A 15,645-nucleotide genomic window follows, 5' to 3' on the forward strand; every position below is an offset into this window, starting at 1 on the left:
TGTAATTTTTTTCGGAAAGACAAGGATATCTATTATTATTTGACATATTAGGACTTTTATCCTAAATTGAACCTACCTTTTTCGTTCCTACTTTTCTGGTAAGGAATAAAAATAAGGATAGAAGAGAAAAGAAAAAGAACGTTACAGTAGCGGTTTATTTTGAAACATGAAAATACTGCAATATTACAAAATATTGTAAAACACTGAAAAGTAAAGTCATGTAATAAAATAACCAAGAACAAACAAAAATATATTGATTAAATACCGAAACGAACATAAGCCTTGGTACATATCGGTCAAACATGAATAATTTTAGCTTACAACATACTTTTGATCATATTTAGCATTACGTTTTCTGTAACAAAAGTAAAAGTCACGAACGCACATGTGTGTATATGTATGTATGTATATATATATATATATGTATATGTATGTGTATGTATGTACTTGCTGCATGTCTATTGCAACAAGATACAAATGAACAAAAATGAATAAGTTAATGTGTTTACTTTTTTTTTTACGTTTTGTATCCATCTGTCGTATTTCTAAATAGAGACTTGTATTATAATACATTAGTATTAAGTTGTGTAGTCTAAATAAGGGATAGGAAACAATACTAAAGGTAAACAGTTATTCCAGTGGCTAAAGCAGCAAACGTCTGATATATATCTTTTGCAAGAAACTTACTTAAATAGAGATAAACGTAGTACTTGGCAATCAGACTGCGGAAAGGGTTCATATTTTAGTGGGGAAAAAGTAACAGTGCAGGTACATGTATTTTGTTAAACAACCATTTTGCATACGAAAACATTAGATTTACAGAAAACGTCAGAGGTCATTTAATAGCGACTGAACTAGACCTTGAGAAATCTTTAGTGATGGACCGAATAATGATGACATTTCAGTTTTCAGTAAATTAAAGGAATTTCTTACAGAGTATGAAGGCAAAAACGTACTATTAGGAGGCGATGTAAATACAGTTTAGATCCAGAATTAGACAAAAAGAACGGGAATTCAAATACACATAAAAATGCAGAAAATTATTAAAAGAAATAATGAAAATATTTGGTATGTATTTGCGACATATGGAGAATAAAAAATCCCCAAAAAATCACAATTTACTTAGCACTCTAGCGATAAACCGCCTTTTTCTGTAGACTAAAATATTTTCTGGTATTTCAAAGTCTTGTCAATAATACAAATTCATGCCAAATAGATGCAGGATATAAGTCAGATCATTCAAGAATAGGTTTAGCACTGAATATACAAAATCAACCGAATGGAAAAGGATATTTTAAACTGAATAACAGTCTCTTATTAAAAGAAATAAAGGAAATGATCAAGAAAAACAGCTAGCTTTAAAGAACATGCAAATCCAAATACTCTTTGGGAAGTTATCAAGGGAAATATAAGGAATGAAACGATAAAATATGCCACAAAAGTAAAAAAAGGAAGAGGAAAATAAGGAAAAAATACAGTTAATAATAAAAGACATAGAAAAACAAATTTCACATGTCGGTGATGAGGTTAAATGTGTGAAGAAAAGCGTGTTGATTTTTTCTTCGCTAAAAAATTTACGAAGAAAGACAAACAGAATTTGGAAAAAAAGCACGCTTTTTTTTAAGGTTTTGGCTGAAAAAGAGGAATCTCGATATAAAATCCTCTTTTAAAATACAACAAGTTAATTGACAAGAACAAAAACAACATTGAAAACCTAACCGAGGAATATGATAAGTATATAACAGAATTAAATGAGTTAAACGAGAAAAAGTTACCAGGAATAATTATGAGGTCAAAAGCTCAGAAAGTCGAATATAATGACAAAAATAGTAAGATCTTCTCAAACTTAGAAATACAGAACTATGAGAAAAAATATATGAAACAGATTCGTTTAAACGGAATAATTATAACCGACCAAAAACAAATTATAAAAGAGCATATACGTTCTTATCAAAGTCTAAGTGAAATAGAAAATAAAACAATAAGTGAAGAATTAACACAACATGAATTCAGCATTGCCTTGAAAAGTATGAAAGACAATAAAAGTCCAGGATCTGATGGTTTAACAACAGAGTTTTACAAAATATTTTGGAAATGATTTAAAACAACACTATATAAAATTATAAGTATTCCTTTGAAACTAACTCTTTAACAGAGCTGCAAAGACAAAGTATAATAACACTTTTACCGAAACCAAACAAGGATACAACATATATCGAGAACTGGCGACCCATTAGCCTGCTGAATACGGATTATAAAATAATGGCTAAAGTAATAGATAAAATAATAAAGAATGTTTTACCATCGATTATAAACAACGGTCAATCAGGCTTTATGAAAGGACGGCATAAATGAGACAACATTCGAATCATTTTTGAAGTTCTTGAACAAATGGAAAACTCAGAACAGGAAGCAGTTTTATTTTTCTCTGATTTCAAGAAGGCATTTGACAGCCTTAATCACAACTTTATGTTTCAAACAAAATGCAATTGACTTTTTTATTTTGGTAATTATATATTAAAATGGATTAAACTGTTTTACAGAGAAGCAGACAATTGCACTATAAATAACGGTCATATGAAAGTTGTTGGAGTCGAAAGAGGTGTACGACAAGGATGCCGCCTTTCCCCTTACCTGTTTATTATTTGTATAGAGTTATTATCAAATTGTATTTTAAAAAACAATGATGTAAAAAGAATATATATCAATAATATTGAAGTTAAAACTGTATTATTTGCTGATGATGCCACTTTTATAACTGATGGATCAAGAAAGTCTTTTTAAAAGTTAATAAGTATATTAGACAATTTTAGAAATATTTCCAGTCTAAAACTAAACGAAAAAAGTGTCAAGTATTAAAAGCTGGTTCAATACGCAATACAAATTTTAGATACTGTACAAACAAGAAATTTAGATGGACATCAGATTCTGCGCAATCTCTTGGAATTACCTTTTATACAAATACACATAAGTCACAATAAAAAAATTTAGGAACAAAAATTGAATCCTTTAAGAATTGCCTTAAACAGTGGCAGCATAGGAAACTGACGACTGGGAAAAGTCACAAGTATAAAAAGTTTTGCTCTACCAAAATTGATTTACTATTTATCTGTATTACAAACCCCACCAAAACAAACAATAAACCAATTAGAAAAAAAATTGTTCGAATTCTTATGGGATAACTAACCGGGCAAATAAAAAGAGAAACAATAAAGAAAAACTATTTAAATGGAGGTACAAAAATGATAGACCTTTTTAAGTTTAAAATAGCATTAAATGCCTGCTGGGTTAAAAAGTTATTGGATAATAATAACAAATCAATTTTAAAGGCGCTTGCGATAGTTAGTCCGGACGGGTCGATATTTACCCCAACTCCGTGCCAATTTTGTTGTTTTTAATCGATGTAGCTCATTACAGAGTTGGAGCGGTCTTCTGTGCATGCTCGTAGGTGATTATCTAATGTCGCGTACGGCAAAAATGCGCAAATTAATGCATGTTCGCACACATTTAGTGTATAATATGTATGATATACTGACTAGAGGTTAGGGTTAGTATCACCATGGTTACAAAATATATACATTTAAAGTACTTTTAGTTCAAATTGCTTCAATCCGGCATATACCCGAATCTGTAATTTATACCGGCGCTCTAACTCTGTATTGAGTCACAGCCGTTTCTAATCCCGTACCGTACCTATACCTTACATCCGTATTCGTAAACTATAGGTTTTGTTCGGAGAAAGGCGGAAGCTTACATCGTTCTATGACATCAAAATACTTCAGAAACACGTTAAAATCCGCTTATTAAGAAATATGCCGTTTGATAATTTGATATATCTCTGAGTCATTTGCTCAAACACTGAAAGAGTTTCCGTGGCATTTGTCGAGAAGCCTTTAACCTGTACTCTTTAAACTAAGTGGGATGATTGGCTAAATGGATTATTGCTTTTAAGATCAATATGTTAAAGGTAAAGGATGCGGCAGCCGAAATGATGAAATGATTTCTTCCTACAGAAATCCAGGAAAAAAAGTTTCTACAATCACACTTTCAGCGAGTTTATTCCAAATGTTCCTAAGGTGAGCGACCGTGGACCCTCTTGTTAAATATCTCTGCCTTAAGCTGTGGGCAAATACAGAATACTGTCAAGAGTTTGGAACAAAGCCGGTGACCTAGTACTTTTATTTCATTTTTCAATACATCATAACATGATCTTTTTTACAGATTTTGTTTTTTACTTACAACAAGGAAATAAAAGTAAACGATAAAACATTTTTCTATAGAACATGGTTTGATAAAGGTGTGTTATTTCTCGAACACTTGTATGATATGGGAGAATATTACTAATTTAGTATGGAAATCAATATATAGGAATATCTTTACAGCAACGATAGATAGTACATTTAGAAACTTCTAGTATAAATTTATACACAGAATAATAGCGACAAATAAACTTCTATTAAAGCAAGGCCTTATCGAATCGAACCTTTGAGATTTCTGTCAGATGCATGTTAAATCCATTGAAGATCATTTTTGGGACTGTCCACATTTTGCAGAGATTTTGATAAAATTTCTTGAACAAAATAACGTACATTTAGAACTCACATTCGAGATAATGCCTTTTTAAATTACGGAACCAGTTCTACAAAGTGAAACTAAAATGGTATCATATTTTTTTTACAAAAAATAAAAAAATAAATAAAACTGTCCCAAATTTAGAACATTTTTTAAATTACTTGAAGATAAGATTACAAACGGAAAAGTTAATAGCGTTACAACATGACAAATTAAATGAATATTGCAATAAATGGAATGCATTCTCTCTACAAATAACTACGTAATATAAAACTCCTCCTAAAACCTTTACAGATAGATACAAAAAGTAGATATAAATCACTATGTCTCATGATATCACATATGTATACGTGGGTATGTGTGAATGCGTGTTTGATTGTGTGGGAAGTTGTCTGTATGAGTATGTGTATTTGAGAGGTTAGTGTGAGATTGATGTGAGATTTCAAAAGAGATTTCTAGATGTACATTAAACAAATGATAGTATATGAGCATCAACTTATAAAAATAAAATAATAGCAATAAACACATACTTGATATTTAAAACATGCTGGTAATATTGTATATGTTTTATGTATACGTCATTATTATTGTCTATATGGTGTACATGAAGGGAAAAAAATAAATAATAATAATGAAAAATGCATGTCAGAGCTATGGGATTTGATGCCATCACCTAGTTTTATAACCCTAAAAACACACGTGAAGTTTATATTCAATTTCTGCCTTAGATTTAGAGATTTGCATGCAAAAACTTAATTCGGATTTTGTACGTCCAAAAAGGGACATAATTTGGCCAAAATACGTCAGAGTTATGGGACTTGATCCAGTGAGTTTGGTTATTGACATAGAAAAAGAAAAAATAAGTTTCAAAGCTATATGCCTTTAAATGAAAGCTAGTCATATTTGCATGCAAAACTTTAACCAAGGTGTGACGCCGGGTGAGTAGAAAAGCTCGGACTATTCTTCTAATAGTCGAGCTAAAAACTGATGACAGAATGCAGTGATTGTTTTCTTCTGAATTTTTCAAAACAACCTGCCTCTTTTTGAAGAGTGAAAATATAGCGCGATAAACCCCATAAAGCGGATAATCCAAATTATTACATTTTCATGATAACAGACGCCAGAATTGATGCCAATGACCATATGAATTTGGCATCAAATGAGAAGTAAGCACAGTTAGTGTGACATAATTATCAGTCCAGATGTGCGAGTCTTATATTTGAAGATTTGGGGTAATTGGAGTTAAAAATATATTTACGCCGAATTTCACAAAGGGGAAAATATTACCTATATTAAGTGAAAATAGAACGATTTTCGGGGAAAATATAGCTATTTTTGGCTAGGGGAAACAGCCTGTTTTCAGCTGTAAAAAGTGGCAAAAAATCACCGGAATGAAATTCTCTCATATATGTTAATTTTACCTGTTAACACTGGAGTATTTGAATATATTTTAACTGCACAATTAATTACTGGCAAACTGATTTAAGTAAAATACAAAATTTACTGGAAAATGATTTTTAATAGAAAATACTCAAATACCTGTAGTTCATGTATTCCACTCATCAATAGCTCCACGTATAAATTTGACAATTTCTGTGAGTGTGAATAATAACTGTCTATTTTCTGAGGGACATAACGTGGCTGACGTCTTATTAGTATTTTGAAGGAAAGTGACCTTTACCAAATTTTCACGAACTATTAAGGATGGAATACCTTAAACACAGGTAAATGTCCATACAGATTTAAAATAACAAATGTCTGATTAAGTAAGTTAAATACGCATACCTCTACAAGTTTAACACGAACATTAACAAAATTGCCAGATGGAAGGTTCGATGTTTCCAGGATGGTTCGTGTCTCTTCGGGTGGAGGGTTGGTCATTTTGGTTATTAAAGTGTCCGCAGCAGCAATGATATCTGAGCTGCCTCTATGTGCTTATTTTGTGCATCATCATATTCCCGGACAGGTAATGCATGAAGAACCTTTACTCGATGTGGCGTTGTTAATCGTTTTACTGTGTTTGGACGTTCGCCCAATAACTAATGAAAAATACAAAAACAAACAATTTATAGAAATACTAAAGGAAGTATGTTTGCTGTTTTAATAAACTGGTTAATTAAAACTTTATTACTAGTATTTTAATAATGGAAAATGCATTTTCATTGTTACACATTTGAACAGTATAATCATTTTTAGGAAAAATACAGAATACATGTTTATCTTAGCAGCACCTTAATATTTGTAGGACAATGTATATTTCTATGACATCATTAAAAAATATTGGTAAAATACTAGTATTATTGAATTTCGTTATAAGTTTCAGCTGGGTATTGGAACTTCAAATAATTGAAAGTGAATATAATTACCTCACATTTTATAGCGTGTACAGAGTTTGTAATTAATTATGACAATGTTTACAATTTAAAAACAATTGGTTCTAAAGTAGAATAATGTCTTTATTTGCTTTTATTTTGGTAGGATCTAATGCTAATATGCCCAAGCCTTGTAATGTACGAACTCATGAAAGAGCTGCATAAAACTCAATGATACCACTATTTTGTCAGTAGAAATTCTTTTCACTTTATGTATTGTGCATGAGAAGAGAAAACTGGGTCCTATATAAAGATCTGCCTCGAAAATTAAAAAAATTGACTTTTTTTTCTATAGCGATAGCATTGTGTTCAGAATTATAAACAACTCGACCTATCGATTCGTCATCAAACTGTATGAAAACGCGTATCTGTCGATCATTTTCAAATGACAATCCTTTCACTAATCCTAATGCACCATTTATCAGTCCTTGCTCAGTAGCTATATTTCTTCCTAACATTACACGTGTTCCAACTGATCGGCAACCCACCAGCATCCCTATCAGTGTCCGATGAATAGAACTCGTGTAAAGCATGGTGTTGTATACAGTGTTCATCCAGGTGTCCTTGCTTTATGTGTATTGTATTCTGTAACTTCTTTTACAGTTGGAAACACTCTCAAGGAACCTACAAAGTCTTTGTTATCAGCAGTAATTAGTCTTGTCATTCGGATTTCAAGGTCAGGTCTAGAAATTTCACCACATCTTATTCTGCTTAAAAGAAGACTGTTTTCCAGATCATTTGACTGCCTCATGTTCGCGCTGAGAATATAACTGTCAATTACATTACATACATTCAGGAAAGAGGTTTTAATACAAGCTTTTAGCTTACCTCTCAATCCTATCACATTAATATATGTTTGTATGAAATGCATATTTGGAAATAAATATTGTTTAAACCAAATACATTCCATAACAATGTATTAGTAAATGCAAATTGGCCACGTATAGGTTTCAACCGAAAGAAATCTCCTAACAAAATAATATTCATTCCACCGAAATATCCATTGTTTTCTTTAATGGCGGCGCATAGCCTTTTGTGAATATATGTAAGCATTGAGCTTGACACCATTGATATTTCATCAATTACAAGGGTATGCATATTACGGAACTGATTGGAAGCTGTTGCAACACTGCACTTGACAACTCCATGTACTCTGGCTCCTGTCCATGCTGAAATGGAAGTTTGAGGGTAGAATGCAAGGTTTTACCATTAATATTGTTAGCACTCATTCCTGTTGGACCACAGACCAGTACCGGATTTGATCCTACAAAAGTTGCTGTATAACATCGCAGCCATTCCACTATAGTTTTAATCAAGAACGATTTTCCAGTACCACCTTCTCCACTGATGAATATTTGCGAAGGGCAAAGGCAATGACAACTAACATGTTTCTGGACAACATTGAAAACTGCCTGCTGAGCATCATAGATCAATTTGCTGTGCAATTTCCTCTCTACAAAGAACATTTACTTGAAGATTATAAATGTTATCCTCTGTGGTGGAATTAAGAAAGGAACCTTACGTTGTATTTTCACTGTTTGAAGGTGTATTACCATTACTAAATGAATCAAACTCTGTAGCAATATTTTTTCAAACATATTAGTTCCTTCATCAGTATTCGGAGCAACCATAGCACCCAAGTCTTTATTGGTAATCCTTCATACTCTAATATGTTTTTCAATAGCATGTACATATGAACTGTATTGTATTTCAGCTAAATTAAAAATATGGTGTTTGTTGATGAATGCTTCCTTGGCTGCAAAGCGAACCTAATATTGATGTTTCATTTCGGTATGGCAAATGAAGCAAAAGAACCGAATAGAAATATTAATCACTGTCAGCTCTAAAATTTTGTGTTCTGATCACAGCTGGACGTTACCGCTGTTGCATTATTCTTCCCAATCAAAGTAACTTAAAACGTGGTATAGCTAGCAATGTTCCATTGACAGTCCTTGTAATTGGAAGCAAACTTGAACAGTTTCACATTTTCCATATCTAATGGTCTGTCTGCATAATAGTCCAAGATATTTGTAGAAAATATTTCAGTACTATTTTCAGGTAACATGTCTCTATTGATTTTAGGTTTCACTATTCTGAAACGCTGACTGGGTATTCAGGTGTTCAAATATACAACTTCTCTAGACTTCTAAATTAAATGAAGACCTCCGAGTCTGGCCGCAGCTTCTTGAGCACTTAAGCGTCTCGACTTTAACACGCAACTTCCTATGAGATACAACTGTTTCTTAAATGAATATGCTTGTGACTATGATATAGTCTCAATTACTCTGCCTCAAGCTTATTTAAGGTCATCTGGCTCTGCGTTTGCAATGTTGGTACAAACAAAGTGAGCTAATCCATGGCTGCCACCAACCACTTGTATATCCATATTTGCTCTCCACCTTTTAAGTATAATGTCATAACATATCTATCATTTTCGATACGAATTGTTTCATAAACTCTTCCTCTATTACTTGGATTTGTAACAGCAACATTTTGTAGCAGATGAGTTTCAGGGGTAACTGACCCAGGAAAGCCAAAACGACAAGCACAACTCCGCCTCCTATTACATGTATATGTGTGATGATGAATTTGTAATCTCAAAACTACATGATGGAGTTCTTCATCCTCTTCTCGAGAAATTGTAGTTTTTATTATAGAGTCTTTCATTTGAACTTGAACAAAGTAAATTTGGAGCTTTATCCACCAATAAAAACATGTAATTGAGGACTTCATCGGTTCTGGTATTCAACACGTGCAAAATGGTCAGTAACACAACCAAATGGTAAGCTTGGGCTTTTAATAGTTTCACGAAATAAGCAATTCCGTCTCTTTTCAAAATGTTTAGAAGCAAACCAAGGATTTTTCACCATGCTTGCACTTCCAGATGGAGAATTAACACATTCATTATACTCGTATGTCCTCTCTGTCAACAGCATATCTAGTTCAGGCATATTGCAGTCATCTGCTGACGATGTCAAAATAGCGTTGGCGGTGCAATACATTTTACCATAGCCAATAAATCTTGTAAAACATTAATCCAATCGAATGTTTTACATGAACATAAATGAGTTTGCATTAATGTCCGAAGCACGTTGTGCACTTGACAGACTTCATGCTGTTACAGACGTACCTTTTTCACTATCATTTGTATTTAAATATCATTAGCCAACTTATTCTGTTCCATATGATTCACTGTTAAGTTTTACAGCAAACAGTAAGTATGGAATGTCTTTGCAACATCTATCATCTCTGTTGTAAAGTCGTGGCTGAAAATATTTCCGAATAGACATGGGTAGAATGTGTTTACCATTTAAACTACCTTTTCCTCAATGAAATAAAGCTGGATTAGCTAATTCTTTAAAATTGGGAACATCTGATTAAACTGGGGAACATCTGATATCCATATAGGCTGGTTGAAGTTGGAAGAGAAATGATGTTACCATTACGGATAAGAGACTGAATATCAACTTCTGATAGTACAACGTCATTAGAAATAACCGAACACTGGGTTACATTATTCAAAACATCCTTTATGTAATGATTAGACATTAGCTTAGAATCACGATCTTGATTTTCACAACATCTTTCAAAAGTAATATTAATGTTGCAAGGTGTTAAATAAGGGAAATTTTTCTCCAACCACTGTAACGCATTCCTAACAAGTCTGTAATTTGCAATTTTTCTGAAAGACATCATATTCAATTGTTGTTCTTGTGACTGTCCATTACCAACAAAATATTCATCTTTCATGTCTAAAAGTTGATCACAATATTGATTCAAGTCCAGAGAGAAATTAATTGCCAAACCTTTCTCTGCAACTTGATGCTAGAATAGTATCTGTTCACAACATGCACAGTAACTGTCAATGGTTTGTCTAATAGCTTGTTCATAACTTTGTGTATGCTTTGAGCATTATTTTCATGTTTTGAAACGTTTTCACATTTTCTAGCCCTTTTGACATTTTCATTGAAAATCTTTTTTGTTTTAAGTCTTTACACATTTATCAGTAGTCAAATACTGCTCAGTGTGCGGCCCCTCAGTTTTAGCCTATCATTACTAATATCATTGTTCATGACATCTAGAAATTGTGTCTCACTTATTAACTGCAGGTGTTAAATTAAACTCTGAAGAACCAAAGTTGCTACTAATGAAAGTAGCCAGTTCATCAAAATTACTAAATATTATGAGTGATGCAACATCAGTACTTGAAGAAATACCATAAATCTCTGGCATGGGAATCAAACAGGTACCATTCATCTTCAAATCGTAAAATCGAGATGGTGTTTGACCCTATGGTTAACAATAAGAAATCAGATAATGCAACACCTCCTTGAATGGCTTCACGAATAGTGACACTTCCATTACCCCTTAGGGTAAATGAATTTCGCAGATTATTCGACTGTAAATCTAGTGGCGAATTCATGCCATGGAAAATATCAGTATAATACACCAGATTAAATGCTTCATCAAGTAACTCAACAGCAGATGGTAGTTTCCCAATGACCTAGATAACGGGATCTGTGACCTGGAGATGCTGCAATTATTTGCTCGTAAAAACAATGACCATTTCCCACTACTTCGTCAACTGCAGACCAGTTCTGCGGACTGGGAACACGATTAACTACAATGAGAATGGCAGCTAAAGCAATTGCCGTACATCAAAACCAGCAGCATTGGACATAACTTAACCTTAGAGAAATGTTCTATTAATACACATATTGATTTACTCCTGTGTGTGTGTTTGTGTGTGTGTGTTTGTGCGCGCGCGCGTGCGTGCGTGCGCGCGCGTGTGTCTGTCTGTCTGTCACACAACTTGTCCGCGCTCTAAGTAGAACGAACGTTTCTCATCCGATCTTCACCAAACTTGAATAAAATGTGTTTGAACATACGTCCTCGGCCAAGTTCGATAAGTAACCAAATCGGCCCAGGCACTTCAGAATTATGGCCCTTGAATTACCGGTAGGCCGCTTACTCCATCACGCTTACTCCATCATACCAATACGCCGCTTTGTCAAACACTTACTACAAAACTATCAAAGGTATATTTTCTGTGAGTTGACAGTATATAAAGACAGATTAACTATTCAGATGATTAGGCAGTTGTGGGAGACATGCGCTTTTCTCAAAAGCAGCTCTAGTTATCTTTACCATTATTTTTCTCCCTCTCTGTTCCTTCAGCAACTCGAAATTTATTACTGGGCAAAATGTTTTGCGCGAGAAACAGACCTCTACTAAACATGTGCACATCTTTCATCTACATTTACATGTACGCTTTTATGTTTCCCTATCTCAATAGAACTGAAAGGAAATGCAATCATTAAAATATGCTTTGACTTTATCTAATACCGTGGTAATATTCAAATAAAATAATGTTAATTGGAGATGAACTACCTTCATTCGAAATTGTAATTTGACCCTTGCATACAAGCACTACACACTTTGTGCTATAAAATAAAGCTCCACACAAATCCCTTGAAATCTTCTTCTCATGAACCGCATCATGGATCGACAAAATTTCGTCACCAAACTTTGTCTGCAGTATTCTTCATGGACCCCGTTCAAGTTTGTTTTTTTCAAATTATGGGACACTAGAATTAAAATTGGAGCCGCTCATGAATCAGGGTTTTGACATAAAATTATATAAGGAGAACTTTAAACAATCTTCTTCTCCACACGTGAAAAAAACAATTAAGAATCACAGATTAGTGACCCCTAATTTAGGGCACCAACAGGGTCAGTGTTATACATAAAGTTACATATGGAAAACTTAAAAACAAAATCGTCTCCTCCAAGGCTTAGCGGTAAGACATTTTACATTATGAAAAGTATTGGTTAGTGACTCCTTTCTAGGGTTTTACATAGTGATAACAGTACATGACTGAGAGAAAAGATTTTAACATGTAGCGTTCCTGAAAATTTTATCCAAGATCAGATAAGGGACGTTACAGGGGTCTGTGTTTTTATATAAAATTACACCTGGAAACCTTTTGAAAACATTCTTATCCACAAGTGCAATAATTGGCACCTTACACTTATATTAACAATACATATACTAGAATAACGTGCGAGTGCCGATAAGTTATTTTTTATATGAAACATATCAAATGATAGGCAATGGGTATTTCATCAAATGAGCCTGAGCAATATTCGGTTGTTTATTTGAATCTTGCTGGCTTTAGGGTTGTGTTTGATAAAAATCAAAATAATATTACATTAGTGTTCATGAGATAACGGGACATCAATTAGCTACCCAAAGGCAAATTGGAACATTTTTAACATTTAAAACATCATTGAAAGTACTGGAATATAGTCATTGCTGTTGTGTAGTGTAAAGTTAATATTTGTTACAATTTATCATTAATTTTTTATTATATTTTCAGTTAACCGTAATTTTTATACATTCAACAGGCAGACTTTTAATACTATTAATATGTTAATTTTCAGTTTCGGGGACAGATTTCACTATTTCAAAGGATAAAGTTGTGATTGGAAATACTGGAACATTAACACTGAGATGTGATGTCACTGAAAACAAGGTTAAGACCATTTACCTTATTCAGATACAGCGAGAAACTGTGCCAGGATCAGGTATTTTCGAATCAGTTGTGCAAATGGAAAACGTTGGTGCAACGTCTGAAACTCCTACATTAAAAGTTACAAACAACAAAGACTTCGTTGCTGGAGGCAGTCTTGATAAGACTACACCTGGAAACACATACCTGACGGTGAGCATGAATATAAGTAAGTTGGTGTGCAACGATGCCAGGTCTTACAAATGTGAACTGTCATATAAAGATACTGCCAATAGTATACAATCAGTGGAAAAGAATGGTACTTTTTCAGCCTATGGTAAGTGTATCCTTCTCTTAAGAGTATGTAGAAGTAAGCACTAAAGTTAAAGATATCAACATCTTTTTTCGAAACATATAGTAATGAGAGTTAGAATCTTTGGAGGCTGGGAAGATGAAATGAGTTATATTTGCTACACGTTGGCATCATGTAGACCACTTGGTACCAGCTCTCAGCAAGTTATAACTCTTTTCAGCCAGTACATCTCTAAATCAACTACCAAGTTTCAACCTCGCGTCGTTTGAGTTTTCCTAGCCTGGGAAGCCATTGATAATATGTGTGCTTTGTCAGAAGAAATCATACCTAATATCTATGCATTAAAGATCCCACTTAATTTGCGCTAATTAGTGTTAATTGGCATTCATGGATTTTCTGATATTATCAACGCCTGGGGAAATCTGAAGGACTTTCCATGTCACTACTGATTATCGATTTTCTATAATTAGACTAATTAACATGTGATCATATTTGCGCTTGTATGAAACGAAAACGAGGCAATGCTGCCGAATATTCGGCAATTTTCGTAGATCACTAGGTCTGCATTAATATAACATCTTAATAGCTATGACACAAGTTTAAGTTTGTTGACATATTTAAAAGTTGTTACAACTTGCTGGAAAAGCTATAGGATGTACAAACTGGTATTTGTCTCTGGCCCGGAAATGTTCGGACACCTTCGGAAGTACACGATTCCGATCTATCTTTTCCGTGAGAATTCCGTTTCTATTTTTAGCCGTGGATTATTGCTTTCAGAAGTTATCGTTCTTTATCAAACACCAGCATATTTCGGGTGTAATATAGGTGGCGCTGCGGTCGGGAAATATTTTACCCCAGGCTGTCAATTTTCAGGTGGAAAAAAGTTAGAAATTGTCAGACTGGATTCCCAGGCTAGAGTTTTCCTACTATTTCTTTGTAACCGCATCACACAAATTTTCTGGACGTGTAAAGAAATAGTCTTATATTTATATTTTTATATTGGTATTGTGTGAGTGTGTGAGCAACTGAGGACTACTGTTTTAAATAACAAAAACAAAAACCAAGCAGCAACGGATTCTAGAATAATTATGAACTTTATATTCACATTTGAAATATTCGGAATCACTCCGCTTTAGGGTTAGGGTTTAGAGTTAGGGTTGAAACTGGTGCCACCCTAGGGCAAACTTAGTTTACATAGAGTTGTATAGGGAAAACCTTTAAAAATATTCTTGTCTTGAAGCAAAATGCACAGAACTTAGATATTTGACATGTATCATTATCTAGTGGACCTCTACCAACATTGTTCAAATCATGACTGGTCGATGCACAATGAAATGTTGATTCTTCAGGTGTATCGGTTGAAATATCATTCAATAAACACTGGCTATCAGTCCTATCGGGGCTTTGACTATTATTCACGGGATCATTCGCACGGGGTCCTTTCGGCAAATTGTCCAAAATATTTGGCACCGGACACCTTTATGCTGTATGACAAAGGATTCCTTTAAGCTGTAAATCGCACATATAAGTAAAATGCTGTGAATTGTCCGACTTAATACGGTATGGAGAGTCTATGGCACACGATGTAGATCACAGTTCAAAGTTTTTATTAGACCTATTCAACATAAATGGAAATGTACACGACAACGTAAATGGCTGTAAATTTCGAGGAGTTTTCACTGGAGAGAACATATTTTGAATAGCAATAATTTTATGGAATAATTCAGCCAGTTTATATACGAAGTCGAAACAGGAACGTACGTAATAAAAAGTCTGGCAAAAACGAACCGTGCGATAAGCAAGATTATAGTTCTGTTCAGATTCAACAATTAAGGGGCGACCATTAGAAAATTAGAGGATCTTTTTGCTCAAACTT

At 33.7% G+C, this 15,645-nt stretch overlaps 1 protein-coding gene across 1 annotated transcript in view; it reads left to right on the forward strand.

Moving 5' to 3' along the window:
- Positions 1–15,645, forward strand: part of LOC123561326 (uncharacterized) — a 73,585-nt gene that overhangs the window by 15,515 nt on the left and 42,425 nt on the right. The window contains exon 2 of the mRNA XM_053553310.1: positions 13,389–13,793. Coding sequence (XP_053409285.1) covers positions 13,389–13,793 — 405 coding nt within the window. The remainder of the gene's footprint in view (positions 1–13,388; positions 13,794–15,645) is intronic.

The sequence above is a fragment of the Mercenaria mercenaria genome, chromosome 10, assembly GCF_021730395.1.
Source record: "Mercenaria mercenaria strain notata chromosome 10, MADL_Memer_1, whole genome shotgun sequence".
NCBI classification, from domain to species: Eukaryota; Metazoa; Mollusca; class Bivalvia; order Venerida; family Veneridae; genus Mercenaria; species Mercenaria mercenaria.